At 45.1% G+C, this 15740-nt stretch overlaps 1 protein-coding gene across 1 annotated transcript in view; it reads right to left on the minus strand.

Moving 5' to 3' along the window:
* Positions 1-3179: 3179 nt before the first annotated feature.
* Positions 3180-15740, minus strand: part of insyn1 (inhibitory synaptic factor 1) — a 188035-nt gene continuing 175474 nt past the window's right edge. Inside the window, exons 2-4 of the mRNA XM_063189966.1 lie at positions 4360-4655; positions 3710-4014; positions 3180-3370 (exon numbers count right to left, since the gene is read on the minus strand). Of these exons, the coding sequence (XP_063046036.1) occupies positions 3180-3370; positions 3710-4014; positions 4360-4655 (792 nt within the window). The remainder of the gene's footprint in view (positions 3371-3709; positions 4015-4359; positions 4656-15740) is intronic.

The following is a 15740-nucleotide window of genomic DNA, read 5'->3' on the forward strand; positions in this document are numbered from 1 at the left end:
TTACAGAAACAGGGACTGACACTTTTTGCTCCACCGACTCCACAACACCCCCAGAGGCGTATCTTGTCACCAGGCTTGGCAGGCAGCTTCTTGGGGCCCCCAAGCCCCTATGGTGGACAACAACCCACACTTTAAACTGCAATTGTGATGATTTTGGTTCAAATGTTCCGTCTTTTTTAGATTTTTTTGTGTGGAGCCCCAGGAGACCTAGATTCGCCTCTGAACAAATGTAAACAAACAGCTGCCCCCATTACAATGACCAGGATCTTCGAAAATCCTACAGAAAAAAAACACCTCAGGTACTGACAAGTCCAGGGTAGTGTGAGCATTACAACTGCATGTTGAAATTGACTGAAGTTATCCTTTACATTACACTTAGCTGACGCTTTCATTTATCCAAAGCGACTTTCATGTATTATTTTTCAGGGTATTGGTTACAGTCCCTGGAGCAATGTGGGGTTAGGTGCCTTACTCAAGAGCACTTCAGCCATGGATGGAGATGTAGGGAGAAGTCAGGTGGGATTCAAACTTGCAACCCATAGATTGAAAGACCAACTCTCTAACCACTAGGCCACGGCTGCCCCCTTTAAAGGGGTATGCCACTATTTTGGAGCTTAATACAGTTAAAATCGTTGGCTGGGGTTTATAAAGGTGGTTAAGTGTCTTATTTTTCATGTTAAGCGTTGTCTTGCTGTAAGACAGGTTAAAAGAGGGAATATGTCGCTAAGCTAGTGAAAGTCAATGGATCCGTGTAGCATTAGTGGCATACCCCTTTAAGTGTCTACCTACATACGCTGCCTGGTGTACTGTAAGTCGTGCGTGTGCAGATGTCCCTTATTCATCCTTGAATGATTGACTGTATTTTTTCAGTTCATGGCACATGAATATGCGAAGGCTTACTAGGCTTACTGAACAGGCCTACTGGGCCGCAGACCCAGAGGGACTCACGTCTGTCTCAAGGGTCCCAGATCTGAAACGCAACCTTCCCCAGCACCACGTCTGTTCCCAAGGGGGCCTTACATAATAGATACCATAGTGCAGTGATTCTCAAACTTTTTTTCTTCAAGCACCCCCTTCCCTGTGCCCAAGAAAAGCTGTGCATTCCCAACCCAAACTTCTACACATGTACACACACTAAAAATGATTTAAGTAATTAATTACAATGATGTTTGCTCGAGACATTAGACTTTAAATGAGCACCAAAATATGTTTTAATTTGGCCTAATTATAATGTTCACTAGCAGAATTTTGGTCACAACCTCAGCACATACAAAATTCCGCGCACCCTCTGAAATCTATGGTGCACCCCCGGAGGTTGCTCACACCATCATACACACTGTTATAGTGCAGTGATCCTCAAACTTTGGGCCCAGAAATTGGAAAGGGTTGGGAACCCCTACCATAGCCTGCTTACTGTATAGCAGGAGTGGGGAACCTTTTTAATTCGAGGGGCCACTTCAAATTCATCCGAGTGCCGTTAAAGTCCTCCGTGGGCCGTATTACGAACACAACCCAGGATTTATTCCTGCAGTTTAGGCCTATATTGAAGGCAGCTAGCTTTAAAGCAGAACCCACCTTCTCTAGGTCCCCTTAATGTAACATAATTGTATTGCAAATGTATTTTATACGTTTCCTTTACAAAATATGTCATATTTCATGTGAAGCTGCGTAACATTAAAACAATATCGGGGGCCGGATAATACAGCCTCAAGGGCCGCAAACGGCCCTCAAAACATAGGTTCCCCACCCCTGCTGTGCAGTCTGTCAGTATAAAACCATTCTGGTAAAAACCTGCATGAATGATGCAAGGGCGTGGATCCACCTCTGACTACATAATAATATACATTTTGCTTGCACACCTGTAGTTTTTTTTTAACTTACCTTTCTTTAATTCTAAATTCATGACAGTGTGTTTGCACGTCTCCTGTAGTGAGGCAATCATTACATCTGCAGGGTTAGTGGGCAGCCACGGTGTAATGGTTACAGAGTTGGAATGACTGCAGATCACAAGGTTTTAGGTTCAATACCCACCCTTACCAATCCCTTCCTCCGCCCTCCATGGCTGAAGTGCCCTTGAGCAAGGCACCACTGTTCCAGGGGCTTTAACCAATACCCTGTAAATATCTGTATGTTGCTTTGTATAAAAGTAGGCTATCAGCAAAGTGTAATGTAATGTAACACAGGACCTTGACTGATGGGGTCCACAATGGACAAATGGAACTTTCTCGTCTGTCCTGTATCTCCCAATGAGACAATAGAAACCCAAACTTTCAAATGAATTAGAAACAATATTGGACGTCATTGTCAGTACAGTGGCTGATTTTCTGTAGCCTGGCTCTCGCTGACGGTGCGTGTGTGTAGCTCTGGAGCCCCCTGGTGGAGAGCTGTGGAGAGCTACACAAACTTCCGTCTGGAACACTGCTGTTGGCATACCGGTCTCCGGACAGAAAATATCCGGAGCATTTATTGCTTAAATATCCTATGGCAGCTTGCATTAATGAATCACAGGACAGATTATAGATTATATTGACTCTTTGGAGTTGAACAGAAAACGTGAGTGTGTTAGTGAGTAGCAATATGCACCATTTATTTTGTGACTCGAGAACAACTTTCTAACTTCAGTGCTACCAGACGTAGTTGGTGTACACAAATGCAACGTCTGTGACAACCGGGCTAGATTTTTTGTACCATTAGCTGGCAATCCACCTTCTCAAAAGTCTACACAACCCATGTGAGACTCATTTTGGGCAGGGCAAAAACTCCATGTGCATATCTCTAATCAGGTACATTTTTACTACAGAAACTCTCTTACCCTGCCGCCCACCCCACACACACACACATCTCTCACACCCCCCACCCCCCCCTTTTTAACCCATAAATCCCAGAGCCGTTGAATGACTTTAGGTAGTCGAGTGAGTATTTTTTTAATTCCCATATATCATTTATTCATTTTAGTAATTCATTAATAATTAATTTGTGTATTAATCTATGATCTATGTAATAATATTAAATAAGTATAGTTCTTTTTTTCCAAGATCATCATATAGAGTAGATTTTCTTTTTTCTTGTCTTGTGTCTTTTTTTTTTTTAAATCTCCCTACTCTTTGTAATGATATTTCTCAAAATGTTTCTGTCATTTTTCAGTATTCTTTTAATGTCTTCAAACGGTGGTCCTTTCGTCAGTGGTCCTTCGTTGTCGTTGTTGTTGTCGTAGTGGTTGGTGGCATTGTTGTTGTTGTTGTTTGTGTTTTGTGTTTGGCAGGGATGTAAGGAAGCAGCGTCTGCGTGCTCTTGTCTGACACCGTCTGTGTGCTGCTGTTGCGAACCGGCTTCCTGCGGCTCAGCGACGGATGCAGCAGACCCTTGTGTGCGCGACCGTGTGAGTGTGTGTGTGTGTGTGTGTGCGAGGAGTGTGTGTGCGTGCGTCCCAGCGAGTGCGTCCCCAAAGGCAGCCGTCCCACCAACGAGGGTCCCGTGCCAGACCCCGCCTCCCGTGTAGGGTCCAGCAGCAGACAGTTCCGCAGTCTGGAATGTTCCGTGGAGGAGGAGGAGGAGACGGAGGAGGTGAGGATGGAGGAGAGAGGAGGAATGGGGGAGCACGCCAAAGGGCTCAGCTCGCTGTCCGTATCGGGCGTACCGCAGTCTCTCTTATCCTCCTCGTCGTCCTCCTCCTCCTCATCCTCCTCCTCGTCCTCCTCCTCTTCGTCACCCTCCCCGTAATCCACCTCCACTTCCTCTTCGTCGTCCTCGGCCTGGTCGTCCTCGTCATCGTCGCAGCACAGCGCGTGGTAGAGGATTTTGTCGCTGAACCGCACTCGCTCTCGCGTCCCCGAGGTGCGCGACGTCCGCTGCGTGCTGTGCGTGGTGGAGCTGGACGCCTCCTCGCTGGCACTGGACGAGTCGGGCGTGACGATCAAGGGCCCGTTGGGGATCGGCAGGCCGCCGTTCATCTGCGAGTAAGCAGACGACATGGAGGTGCCGGTGGTGATGGTGGTGGTGGTGCCAACTGTGGCGGTGGTGGGTCGAGACGGCGGCGGCGGGGACAAGGGAGAGGGAGACACCACCCCACTACCACCACCACCACCACCACCACCACCGCTTCTCCGTAACCTGTCCTGACTTGACCCCCCCAGTGACCCCACGCTGCCGCTGTGGTCCGAGCCATCGTCCCCAGTCTGGACCGCTGCGGTGGTGGCTCGTACGCCCACCGACTTTGTCCTTGTCACCTGCACACCACCAGAACAGCCGCTACCACCAGAAGCCCCAAGTCTCGAACTTAATCCAGATCCAATTCCTCCTGAGCCTGTGCCATTTCCCGACCCAGGTCCTCCGGGTACCGATCCAGATCCAGGTCCGGATCCCGATCCTGGTCCCGATCCGGCTCCGTGTGGAACTGTGGAAGTCGATGCGCAAGCTGCCGCCGCCGATGCTGCTGCGGAAGCAGTCACGGAGGCCTCCAGGAAGTTGCAGAACTCCCAGCTGGAGTCGGAGAGCAGGTCGTGGCTGCCCAGGAAGTCGAGGCGGAAGGCCTCGCCCAGGCCGCGCTCGCTGCTCGACGTGCTGCTCGCCGTGGCGACCGTCCAGTCGTCCGCCTCCTGCTCCGCGTCCAGCTCGAAGTCGAAGTCCGACGTCAGCTTGTCGATCTGGCCCACCACCTGAGGAGACGAGAGGAGAAGAGAGGAGAAGAAGAGGAGGAGGAGGAGGAGGAGGAGAGAGGAGGAGGAGAGGAGATAAACAGAGAAACAGAAGACAGGAGAGGAGAGGAGGATGAGAGGTGAGGAGTAGGAAGAGAGGGGAGGAAGACAGGAGAGAGGAGAGTTAGAGGAGAAGTGGAGAGTAGAGGAGAGGATGGGAGGAGAGGAGATATGTAAGCAGAGGAATAGAGGAGAGGAGAGGAGAAGGAGAGGAGGAGTAGAAGGAGACAGGAAGAGGGGTGGAGAGGACAGGAGGAAAGGAGGAGAAGAAGAATAGAGAGGACAGGAGGAAAGGGGAGAGGGATCGGCAGAAGAAAACAGAAGGAGAGATTAGTACTGACGAATACTTAGAATTTGATGGTGGTGGTAAGTATTCATGAAAAAGGTAACATTAGTGAATAGGCAGCATGAAATCTGGAAATAAACAACTGAAAATCTCACACAGTGTCCCTTTAAAAGTGGGGTTGCAGGTATGACATCACGTTAGGGGAACTCCCCCAGGATTCTAAGGTTCTACATAGACTCCAATGAGCCTGCGGAACCCCCAACGTGATGTCATAATAGTACATTCTCTTAAAATGGTTAACCTGCAACCCCACCTATGGTATATTAGCTTGTCAATCTGGGCCACCATCCGAGGAGACAGGTGAGAGGTTTAGTACTGATGTACACTTCTTCCCAATGTCAAGTGTATGAGCCTTGGTAGTGTGTCAGCCCTCTTAGTCAAACGCAGTGATTGGATAATATTTGGTGAACTCTGCGAAGTATCCAATGACTGGGCGTGACTACGAAGGCTGAAAACACTTCCAAGGGTGCACACTAGACACTGGGAAACGGCCATAGTGTACTGTATAATATTTGAAGTGTCCATTGTCAGTAGTAAAAACATTCAACATTCTACATACATATAATCATCGTTTGTACTGTATGGCGGTTTACATTTCATGTTGCTTGACATCTCTATTCAGCATGGGGAGGGATCAAGCCTCTCCTTGACATACACAAAAACACACACACACACACGTCCGCCCGCAGACACACACACATGCATACACACGCTCACATGCACACGCAGGCACGCACGCACGCAGGCACGCACGCACGCACGCACGCACACACACACACAGCTCAATTGAGCAGGGGCTCCTGCTCCCCAAACCCCACAGCATGTAAACATACATGAATGCATGCACAAACACGCACGCACGCACACACACACACACACACACACACCATCCAGTGCACACACATGCACACACATCTCCATTGAACATGGGTTCCTGCTCCCAAACCCCGCCATTACAGCATGTACTCTCTCTCTCTCTCTCTCTCTCTCTCTCTCTCTCTCTCTCTCTCTCTCTCTCTCTCTCACACACACACACACACACACACACACACACACACACAGACACACACACAGACACACACACACAGACACACACACACACACACACACACACACACACACACCTCCATTGAGCATGGGTTCCCACGTCCAAACAGTACCATTACAGCATGTCAACATGCTGCCATCATGAATTGACCACAGCCCTTTGTCCACACACATTATCCTCCAACAATGTAACATTTCATTTCCCATCACTTGGACAGGAATGTGTGGTTTACGAAACAGATGACAGAAGAAAAGAGGAGGGGAGGAGAGGAGAAGAACGGAAGATGGAGGAGGGAAAAAGTGTGGACGAGAGGATAGATATTGAGAAACAGAGAAAGTGGGAAAAAGGTTTTGAAGAGAGAAAAGGAAGAAGAAAAAGGAGAGAGAGGAAAATACAGACAAAGCAATCGAAGGAGTGAAAGGCAAAGAAAGAGAGAGAGAAAATGAGGAAGGGGGAAAAGCAGAAAATAACATGATACAGGAGGAGAGGAGATAAAAAAATGTGATGTTAGGAGAACAAAGAAACAGCGGTGGGTGAGAGGAAATTCGAAAGGAGGAAAAAAATAGAAGCCGAGTAGATGAAAAGCAAATGGAAAAAAGATAAGAGGAGCGAGAGAAGAAGGGGGAAACAAGAGAGAGAAAATACTTGAGTAAGGCTGTAAATATTGCTCATGGTTTTGTCAGTATCTCTCATTCGGTGACATTAAATGAGGGCGTTTCAATTCCCCGGGCTCTCGCTTGACTGCACATATCGCAGAGATTTACTTCGCTAGCCTGCCCGTTATCATCAAATACACCTACAAATAACACCGTGACATTACAATCCTCACTCATGTACAGCGGCGTCTTTATTGAAATGTTGATATAAACATTTATGGGATGCAGCGGGGAGGAAAAAATAAATAAAATAAAAAATGTAATTGCTTCAGTGGAGGGTTCTTGGATATATGTGTAGGCCTATGTGAATACAGTGCTAGTTTCAAACACACTTGACATTTTGTATGACAATTCACTTGAGCATTAATTCTATTATGCGTAAATAAAAACAATGAATCCCAATTACATCCACATTTTAAAGTCATTTTCACATTTTTAAATTAAATTAAAGTGGCGAACACACACGCAAAACGCACATTACTCAAATCCACTTTGTCTGTATATCTGTGCCTGCTTAGACAACCGTCACACATAATGTGTCTTCATACTGACTGTTCACTCACATTACATCATTTTAAATAAGCCCCATTCCATTGGGCTAGGTGAAGGAAATCTTGAAGTGTCATTGGTGTATAATGGAAAATAAAAATATTAAAGGATAACTTCTGCCAATTTCGACATGCAGTTGTAATGCTCACACTACCCTGGACTTGTCCTATATACTTGTCAATATATTTTTTTCTTTAGCCTTTTCCTAGATCCTGGTCATTGTAATGGGGGCAGAGTTTGTTTTCATTAAAAAAGAAACATCTGGATTTATTCCCAATTACATCCAAAAGTTCTCCTTTATTGAGGATGAAGTCTGAACGCAGCCATTTTTAAAAAAAACAATATATATATATATATATATATATATTTTTTTTTTTTTTTTTAGGTTTTTTTTGCCTCTATTCCTGACAGGCCAGTGGAGGAGAGACAGGAAATGACTGGGGAGAGAGAGACGGAGAGGACCTGCAAGTCACCCATGCCGGAATTGGTCGCCAGCACAGCAACCCAGTGCCCCACCGCTGAGTCACCGCTAGGCCACCGCTGGGCCACCGCTGGGCCACCACTGGGCCATGGCAGGGCCAACACAGCCATTTTTGACCGAATAACACCACATGAGCAGGGATAAAGATAGAGGAAGGACATAGAAAAGCCAGTGCAGCTCCTTATTTAGGTTAGGAGAGTTTGCCTATAAATAATGAACTGAACCATGCACTTCAACCAGGCTAGCAGGGTTCATTAGTTATAGTACAGTAACTAGGCCATGGGCATGGCTTGCATACAGTATTAAAGAGAGATACTGTGCAGGAAATGGTCAAAAAATGTACTGCAACTATGCTGATCATTGAAACTGGGTTGCCTTTTGCCAAATGTGATCTTTTTGTGAAAGTTTACTAAGTAATATAATAGTATGGCCCGAGTACAGTCATTTTTGCAGCTAAACATGCCTATTTCTGGAAATTCAAAATGGCGGACCATGGAGAAGATCCCCCTTTTCATGTATGAAAAGTGCAATTTTCCCAGTCATAATGAATGCTTAGAATTTGATGGTGGTGGTAAGTATTCATGAAAAAGGTAACATTGGTGAATGAGTAGCATGGATTCTGGAAATAAACAACTAAAAATCTCACACAGTGTCCCTTTAAAGCACTGAAGCCACAAACAGTGTTGCCAGATTGGGCTGTTTCCCGCCCAATTGGGCTGCTTAGAATGGCTGTGTGCGGGTAAAAATGACATTTAACGGAAAAACCCGCCCAATTTTTGCCATAGAAATCAATAGAATTGGGCGGGATTTTGTGCTTCTAGGCGGGTTTTGAGCATTTTTTGGCCTCATCTGGCAACCCTGGCCACAAATCAGGCCGAGCATTTTCAGCCAAGACTGGTCCACCACGCATCAAGAGAGACGATGAAGACACCATTTTCAGTCATCTAATATGAGCTATTTTGATCACAACAACCAAAAAGAATTTCTCACCTGCAGAGGTCAGCTGCATAGCGACATGAGCACTGATACAACTGAGGGGAGGGCAAGGCCAAAATCATCAACTAGTCCACCGGGCAAATGCCCTGTAGGCCTATGCCTTTTGGCCAATCCAAAGATGCATACTGTACATCAGGGCTATTCAATTAGAATTTCATCTGGGCCACATTTCGAAACCAAGAACTGCAGTCGGGCCACACATTTTCAGACATCACGACCACTGAAATGACACTTAAAATCAGTAGTCCACAAAGAAATTTTAAACATGTTCCTCTAATCTAATCTAATCTATCTCAAACGTAACCACATTGAATGTGAATGTGTAAGACAAGCAGAAGATTCACAAGCAATAATGTGTTGTACTGCAGTAACAAAACTGAAATGTATACTGCTTCAGTTGGGGGCCATGCCTGGGCCGCATGTGGACTGCATCTGGGCCGCATGTGGCCCTTGGGCCTCCAATTGAATAGTCCTGCTGTACATGATGAGCCATTTGCTTTCTCCCCAACGCCTCCTGGGGGCGCTGTAGAGCCCCTGTTGAGGATCACAATCAAGACACTCACTGGGCCTCTCTTATCTCAGTTAATCTGCTTCTAGATGAAAATCAACTCCTATACGAGGCACTCGGACCATCATCGGCGCAATACATTACATTACGGTGCAAGGTACGGTAGTGGACTCACTGCATCTCTGCAGCAGTCGAGGGATTTGCTTGAATGTGCCCTTTTAATAACAGCTGCCGTTAACCCTTTCAGGGCACACAGGCAAAGACAGACTGTAGGTTACTGTCGGCTGAGTGGGTTTGAAGGAAAATCATTATGGCGTATTAATAATATGCTGAAACAGAGAGAGAGAGAGAGGGAGAGAGAGAGAGAGAGAGAGAGAGAGAGAGAGAGAGAGAGAGAGAGAGAGAGAGAGAGAGAGAGAGAGAGAGTAATTTCCACCTAATATGGGGTATTAACTTGCCTGCCTGTTCTTCAGCTAGACACTTTTATTTAAGAACAGCAATTAAGACAGTAAACATCATCTGAGCTGACAGAGAGAGAGAGAGAGAGAGAGAGAGAGAGAGAGAGAGAGAGAGACAGAGAGAGAGAGAGAGAGAGAGAGAGAGAGAGAGAGAGAGAGAGAGAGAAGGGTAGAATCCCTGAAGAGAGAGAGAGAAAGGGGGAGGAGAAGAGAGAAGAAGAAGAGAAGAGAGATACGGAGAGAGAGAGAGAGAGAGATAGAGAGAGAGAGAGAGAGAGAGAGAGAGAGAGAGAGAGAGAGAGAGAGAGAGAGAGAGAGAGAGAGAGAGAGAGAGCTGATTACATCCACAGGATGCCGCCTTGCTGTATATGTATTTGTGTGTGTGTGTGTGTGTGTGTGTGTGTGTGTGTGTGTGTGTGTGTGTGTGTGTGTGTGTGTGTGTGTGTGTGTGTGTGTGTGTGTGTGCACGCACAGTAATCTGATTGCACAGGTGATGATTTCCTGACGCCACGAAGCGCCATCTGTCGCTACCGGAGCAACCCTGAGCCTAACTAAAGCCCCAGTAAACATATGCCTGCTTTTCAACACGGCCCGACAACCAATTACCACACCAATCATCGCTAATTAAAGGGAGACTGTGCAGGAAATTGTCAAAAGAGGTACTGCAACTACGCTGCTCATTGAAACTGGGCTGCCTATTGCCAGATTTGATCTTTACATGAAAGTTTACTGAGAAATAAACAAATATTTTCTAGTATGGTCCAAGTAGAGTCATTTTTGCAGCTAAAAAATGGCTATTTTTGGAAATTCAAAATGGCGGACCATGGAGAAGATCCCCCTTTTCATGTATGAAAAGTGCAATTTTCCCAGTCATAATGAATATTTAGAATTTGATGGTGGTGGTAAGTATTCATGAAAAAGGTAACATTAGTGAATGGGCAACATGAATTCTGGAAATAAACAACTAAAAGTCTCACACAGTGTCTAAAAAAAGACAAAACAAACCCCAAGTACTCTGATTGTGAGGAAGAGGAGGAGGAGGAGGAGGAAGATGAGGAGGAGGAAGATGAGGAGGAGGAGGATGAGGAAGATGAGGAGGAGGAGGAGGCAGGCCAATGAACCAGTAACAAACCTTAGAAACGTTAATCGTTATGCTCTTGGCCAGACCAAGTCTCGAAGAGATTTGAAAGTCGATGATAATCAGGCTAGCCCTGTAGGCCACATTATGGCCGGGGCCACTGAAGTACTATGCATGCAACCGTGTCCGACTGAGTGCCAATGATTGCTTCAGGATGACTGGAGCACTTTGCACGATACAGGAGGTATCATCTAGGGGCCGGTTATCCACCGGGGCTCTCATTCATGTTTTCCTCCATTGTTTGACTCTCTGAGGATTGCCCTTCATGGTTTTGTCAATATTACACTGTACATTCGCATCTGCATTGTAACAGGTGCTCTACCATGCAGAGAACTGACACAAAATTTGCATGACAGCGCGTTAGCAGAGATTCTTTAAGTATAGAGATATGCCAACATAATAGGTTTCTATGGGCACCTAACGCGACCAGGTTCCGGTCTGCCTAAAGGGCCGTGTCATAATGCTCCTACAATGAATAGAACAGTCCTTAGGTCTGCCTAGGTCTGCCTAAGGGGGGCCATAATAGAACCAGGAAACAATGGGCTAATGGAACCTCTCTCTCTCTACTCTCTCTGGCGTTGGTGCACTAAAATGTGCTCGTGCACGCATGTCCTGCAGCAAGCATGACACCGTCCTGAGGGATTTTAATTCAGTTTGTTATGTTCAAAGGAACTATTTTCTGTGTAATAGGCCTACCGCAGTTTTAGCAATTAGCCTTACCGCAGAGATACACCAGCGGCGACGCGATTCAAGCGACAGAGTGTAGCAGCAAGCGATACGAGAGATTGAGGAGACTAGAGTATGTCCGTACAGGCAGAAGGCAAAGCATTCAAGCATTCCCATTGGCTGTGGTCACTGACCTCTATACAGTCATTGGCTGTCGCGGCTTGTCGCCGAACCGCGTCACAGAAAGTTGAAAAGATTTCAACTTCAAATTGTCGCGCTCGTCGCGCAAATCGCTCTAGTCTCCAGAATCGCTTTTGTCTCTCGACTCAATACAAAGTCAATTACTTCCGTCGCTCGACTCGCTCAGATCGCCGCTGGTGTATCTCTGCGGTTACACAGCGCATAGTGATACCATATGTAGATATAGGAATGAATGATGTATCAGTTTGAAACCTACAGTAACCAGTTCAGTTCCCTAAACTGCACGCCGCTTTACCTATCTATTTTGTTGATGAGAACACAACACAGGCACATTTGATTATGGAGGAAAGCGTTTGCTGGGTCTAAGATGGAGATGACATGAGGTAAATCGTGATGGATAAACGAGTAAATTTAGCAAAATTATTTTACATCGGCTACCTAAAATGCAAGTGAAATACATTGTCATTCAATCTACAGTACCTATGCCTTCATGGTAAATGGCATAAGCAACTTTACTTTGAAGCATTGTGTTTAACCAAGGCTTGTGTAGCATTAGCTGGGGTGAAAAGCGTGTAAATTAAATAAATGAACTCCAGGTTTCCTTTTCTTAAATTACTTAACATTTTTTTGAGCGTGCCTGTACTGTATTTGGATTCTCTTCACGTAATGTAACATAACATAATGTAATGCGCACTCTCAGGTCTGCGTTCTGCAGGAATACATTTCTGGAGCCCCGGAGGTTATGATAATGATATATGTATCTCTATCCCCGACTGCAGACGCTCTGCTAGCATAAGACAGCTTTAATTAACTCTGCGGAGGGGGAGATCGCACACACACACACACACACACACACTGACAGACACACACGGACACACACACAGATATACACGCGCACGCGCGCACACACACACACACACACTGACAGACACACACGGACACACACACAGATATACACGCGCACGCGCGCACACACACACACACACACACACACACACACACACACACACACACACACACACACACACAGTAACTGTAGCAGTAGCTGGGAGAGCCATATGGCTTTAGTGTAGAAAGTAACCAGTTTCTCTTGCACGCTCTTTTACAGTTGTCAGAATAGTCCATTTATATCTTATATAATTGTACAATATTTATTATATAAGCCTGTATAGTGTACATATAAACTATACACACTTACATGCACTACATACACTTATATAATTATTTACACTTACATACTGCATAAATAATATCTCGGGTTGCCAGTGGTGAGACAGTGGGCCTCAAAACCTAGCGCAGTGTCCTTCCAAGTGTATCAGCCTAATTAGTCACACCCAGTGATTGGATACTGTTTGAACTCTACAGAATATCCAATCACTGGGCGTGACTAATAAAGATTATCCAATCACTGGGTGTGACTAGTTAGGCTGCTACACTTGGAACTACACTGTCCTAGGTTATGAGAAGGGCCCATTAGCCCTGTGCTCCATGCCCTCTTCTCTAACACTTGACATACAAACAGACCAACTCTGGACATCACACAACCAGGGAAGCTGACAAGGCGGGACAAAGGGGTCAGTTGCACCGGGCCCATGCAGATGGAATGGGGCACCTAAGTCACGCCCTCTACTTCCTGGTTCATGGGGCAGACAGTTGCAAAAAAATGAATGGAAGTGAATGAGGCGAGTCGTGGTGGACTTGTGGTGCATAAGTGGAGGTTCAAGGTTTGGATTGTTAACAAGAAACCACTCATTTCAAGCCCAGTAATTATTTTTTGACTCCCTCTGCCCCATGAACCAGGAAGTAGAGGGCGTGACTTAGGTGCCCCATAGGCAAGGCAAGGCAAGGCAAGTTTATTTATATAGCGCATTTCATACACAGGTGCAACTCAATGTGCTTCACAAAGTTAACAAATGTAAATGAAAGGAAACAGGGAAGAAAGAAGGAAATGAATTAGAGTCAAAAAGCATTTAAAAACATTAAGATAAAACATAAGGTAAAAATAATAATAAAATAAAATAAAATGAAACAAATTAAATAAAAAATAAAAATAATAAGAATAAGTAATTTAAGCTAGGGGAAAGCATCTGAGAACAGCTTTGTCTTGAGTCTAGATTTAAAGCTATCAATAGTGGGTGCATTTTTTATGTCATCTGGAAGCTGGTTCCAAAGCTTTGAAGCATAGAAGCTAAAGGCTGCCTCTCCACACTTTGTTTTGACTTTTGGAATCACCAGCAAATTCTTCTCCGTTGACCTTAGTGACCTAGTTGGTGCATACAGCTGAAACATATCCAGTAGATATGTGGGTCCCATTCCATTTAGTGATTTAAACACAAGTAGCATAGCCTTAAAATCAATTCTGTAGCTTACTGGGAGCCAATGCAGCGATCTTAAAATTGGAGTAATGTGGTCGAACTTCCTTGTCTTTGTAAGAACCCTTGCAGCTGCGTTTTGTACAAGTTGAAGCTGTTTAATGGTTTTATTGGGGAGGCCAGTAAAAAGACTGTTACAGTAATCAACTTTACTAGAAATAAAGGCATGTATTAGCTTCTCCAGATCATGTTTAGACATCAGGCCCCTAAATTTAGAGACGTTTTTTTATGTGATAAAATGCAGACTTAGTAATAGCTTTCATGTGACTGTTGAAGTTTAGGTCACTGTCAATGAGGACCCCAAGATTTTTAACTGTTTCCCTTGCTTTCAGTCCCTTCGTTTCAAGGATAGTAGCAATCTTTTGTCTCTCCTCTCTTTTCCCAAATATAATTACTTCAGTTTTATCTGTGTTCAGCTGGAGGAAATTGTGAGACATCCATTTGTTAATTTGGTCCATGCAATGATAGAGTGATTCAAGGGGGGTATAGTCATTTGGGGACATAGATAAGTAGAGCTGGGTATCATCCGCATAGCTATGGTAATTTATGGAGTTATTCTCGATAATGTGTCCCAGTGGCAACATATACAGATTGAACAGTAGTGGTCCCAGAATGGAGCCCTGGGGGACCCCACAATCCAGAGACATTGGTGATGAAGTATGTCTTCCAATGGCGACAAAAAAACTTCTTTGTTGTAAGTACGATTTTAACCAGTCGATCACTATGCCCGTAAAGCCAACCCAGTGTTCCAGTCTATGTAGTAGTATAGAATGATTAACTGTATCGAAAGCAGCACTCAAATCAAGAAGTACCAAGACGGATGATTTGCCAGCATCAGAATTCAATCTTATGCCATAGGGACAGAACTTGGTCCCCATTACATTGAATGTATTGAGTGGAGGGGGGAGGGCTTTTGGCTGGCATTGTGCAGGGCCTGGCAAAAATGGTCAGCAGCCCTTCATACTGTACATTGTGCAGTGCTAAAACGAGAAAATGGTAATGTAATGTATACATATATGAAGAGTTCAGATGCAAAACTCCCCTAAGTGCCTTTTCAGAAAACAATCTCAATTCATTTTTATTTGATACAAAGCTATCAAAATTGCACAGTTTTTTTTATTTTATTTATGTAACATAACTATTTATATGTATTATCAAGTACAAGAATGTAAGTCAAACCAACAACGGGGTTCTCTAATAATATATAAGTGCAGGAATGGAGAAATGGAGTTTGGGGGTTTTGCATCTGAACTCTTCATATGCATTGGATAAGTGTGTAAGTTTGCCCAGGCCCAGTGCGTATGCCCTAGCCTGGGAACTCCCATACTGCCTTTAGTTCTACACAATCGTTTCGATCTGAAAGACAGTCTGGCGAGGATGAATCATAACGGACAAGTTCATGGTACCTGTCTCTGTCCAATCAGAGAGCGGGACGGGTGTGTCATAATGGCCAAGCATTCCGACCTTTACATTTTCTCTGTTCAATCAGAGAGCAGGGCAGTGTGACATAATAGCCAAGTATTCTGGCCCCTACGGAATTTACAATAGGCACCTGCCCAGACCTATCTCACTTGTGATTAGGTCTGGTGTTAACCAGGCAACATATGCGGCGTAGCAGGGGCGTAGC

This window comes from Engraulis encrasicolus, chromosome 23 (genome assembly GCF_034702125.1).
Source record: "Engraulis encrasicolus isolate BLACKSEA-1 chromosome 23, IST_EnEncr_1.0, whole genome shotgun sequence".
Taxonomy (NCBI): Eukaryota; Metazoa; Chordata; class Actinopteri; order Clupeiformes; family Engraulidae; genus Engraulis; species Engraulis encrasicolus.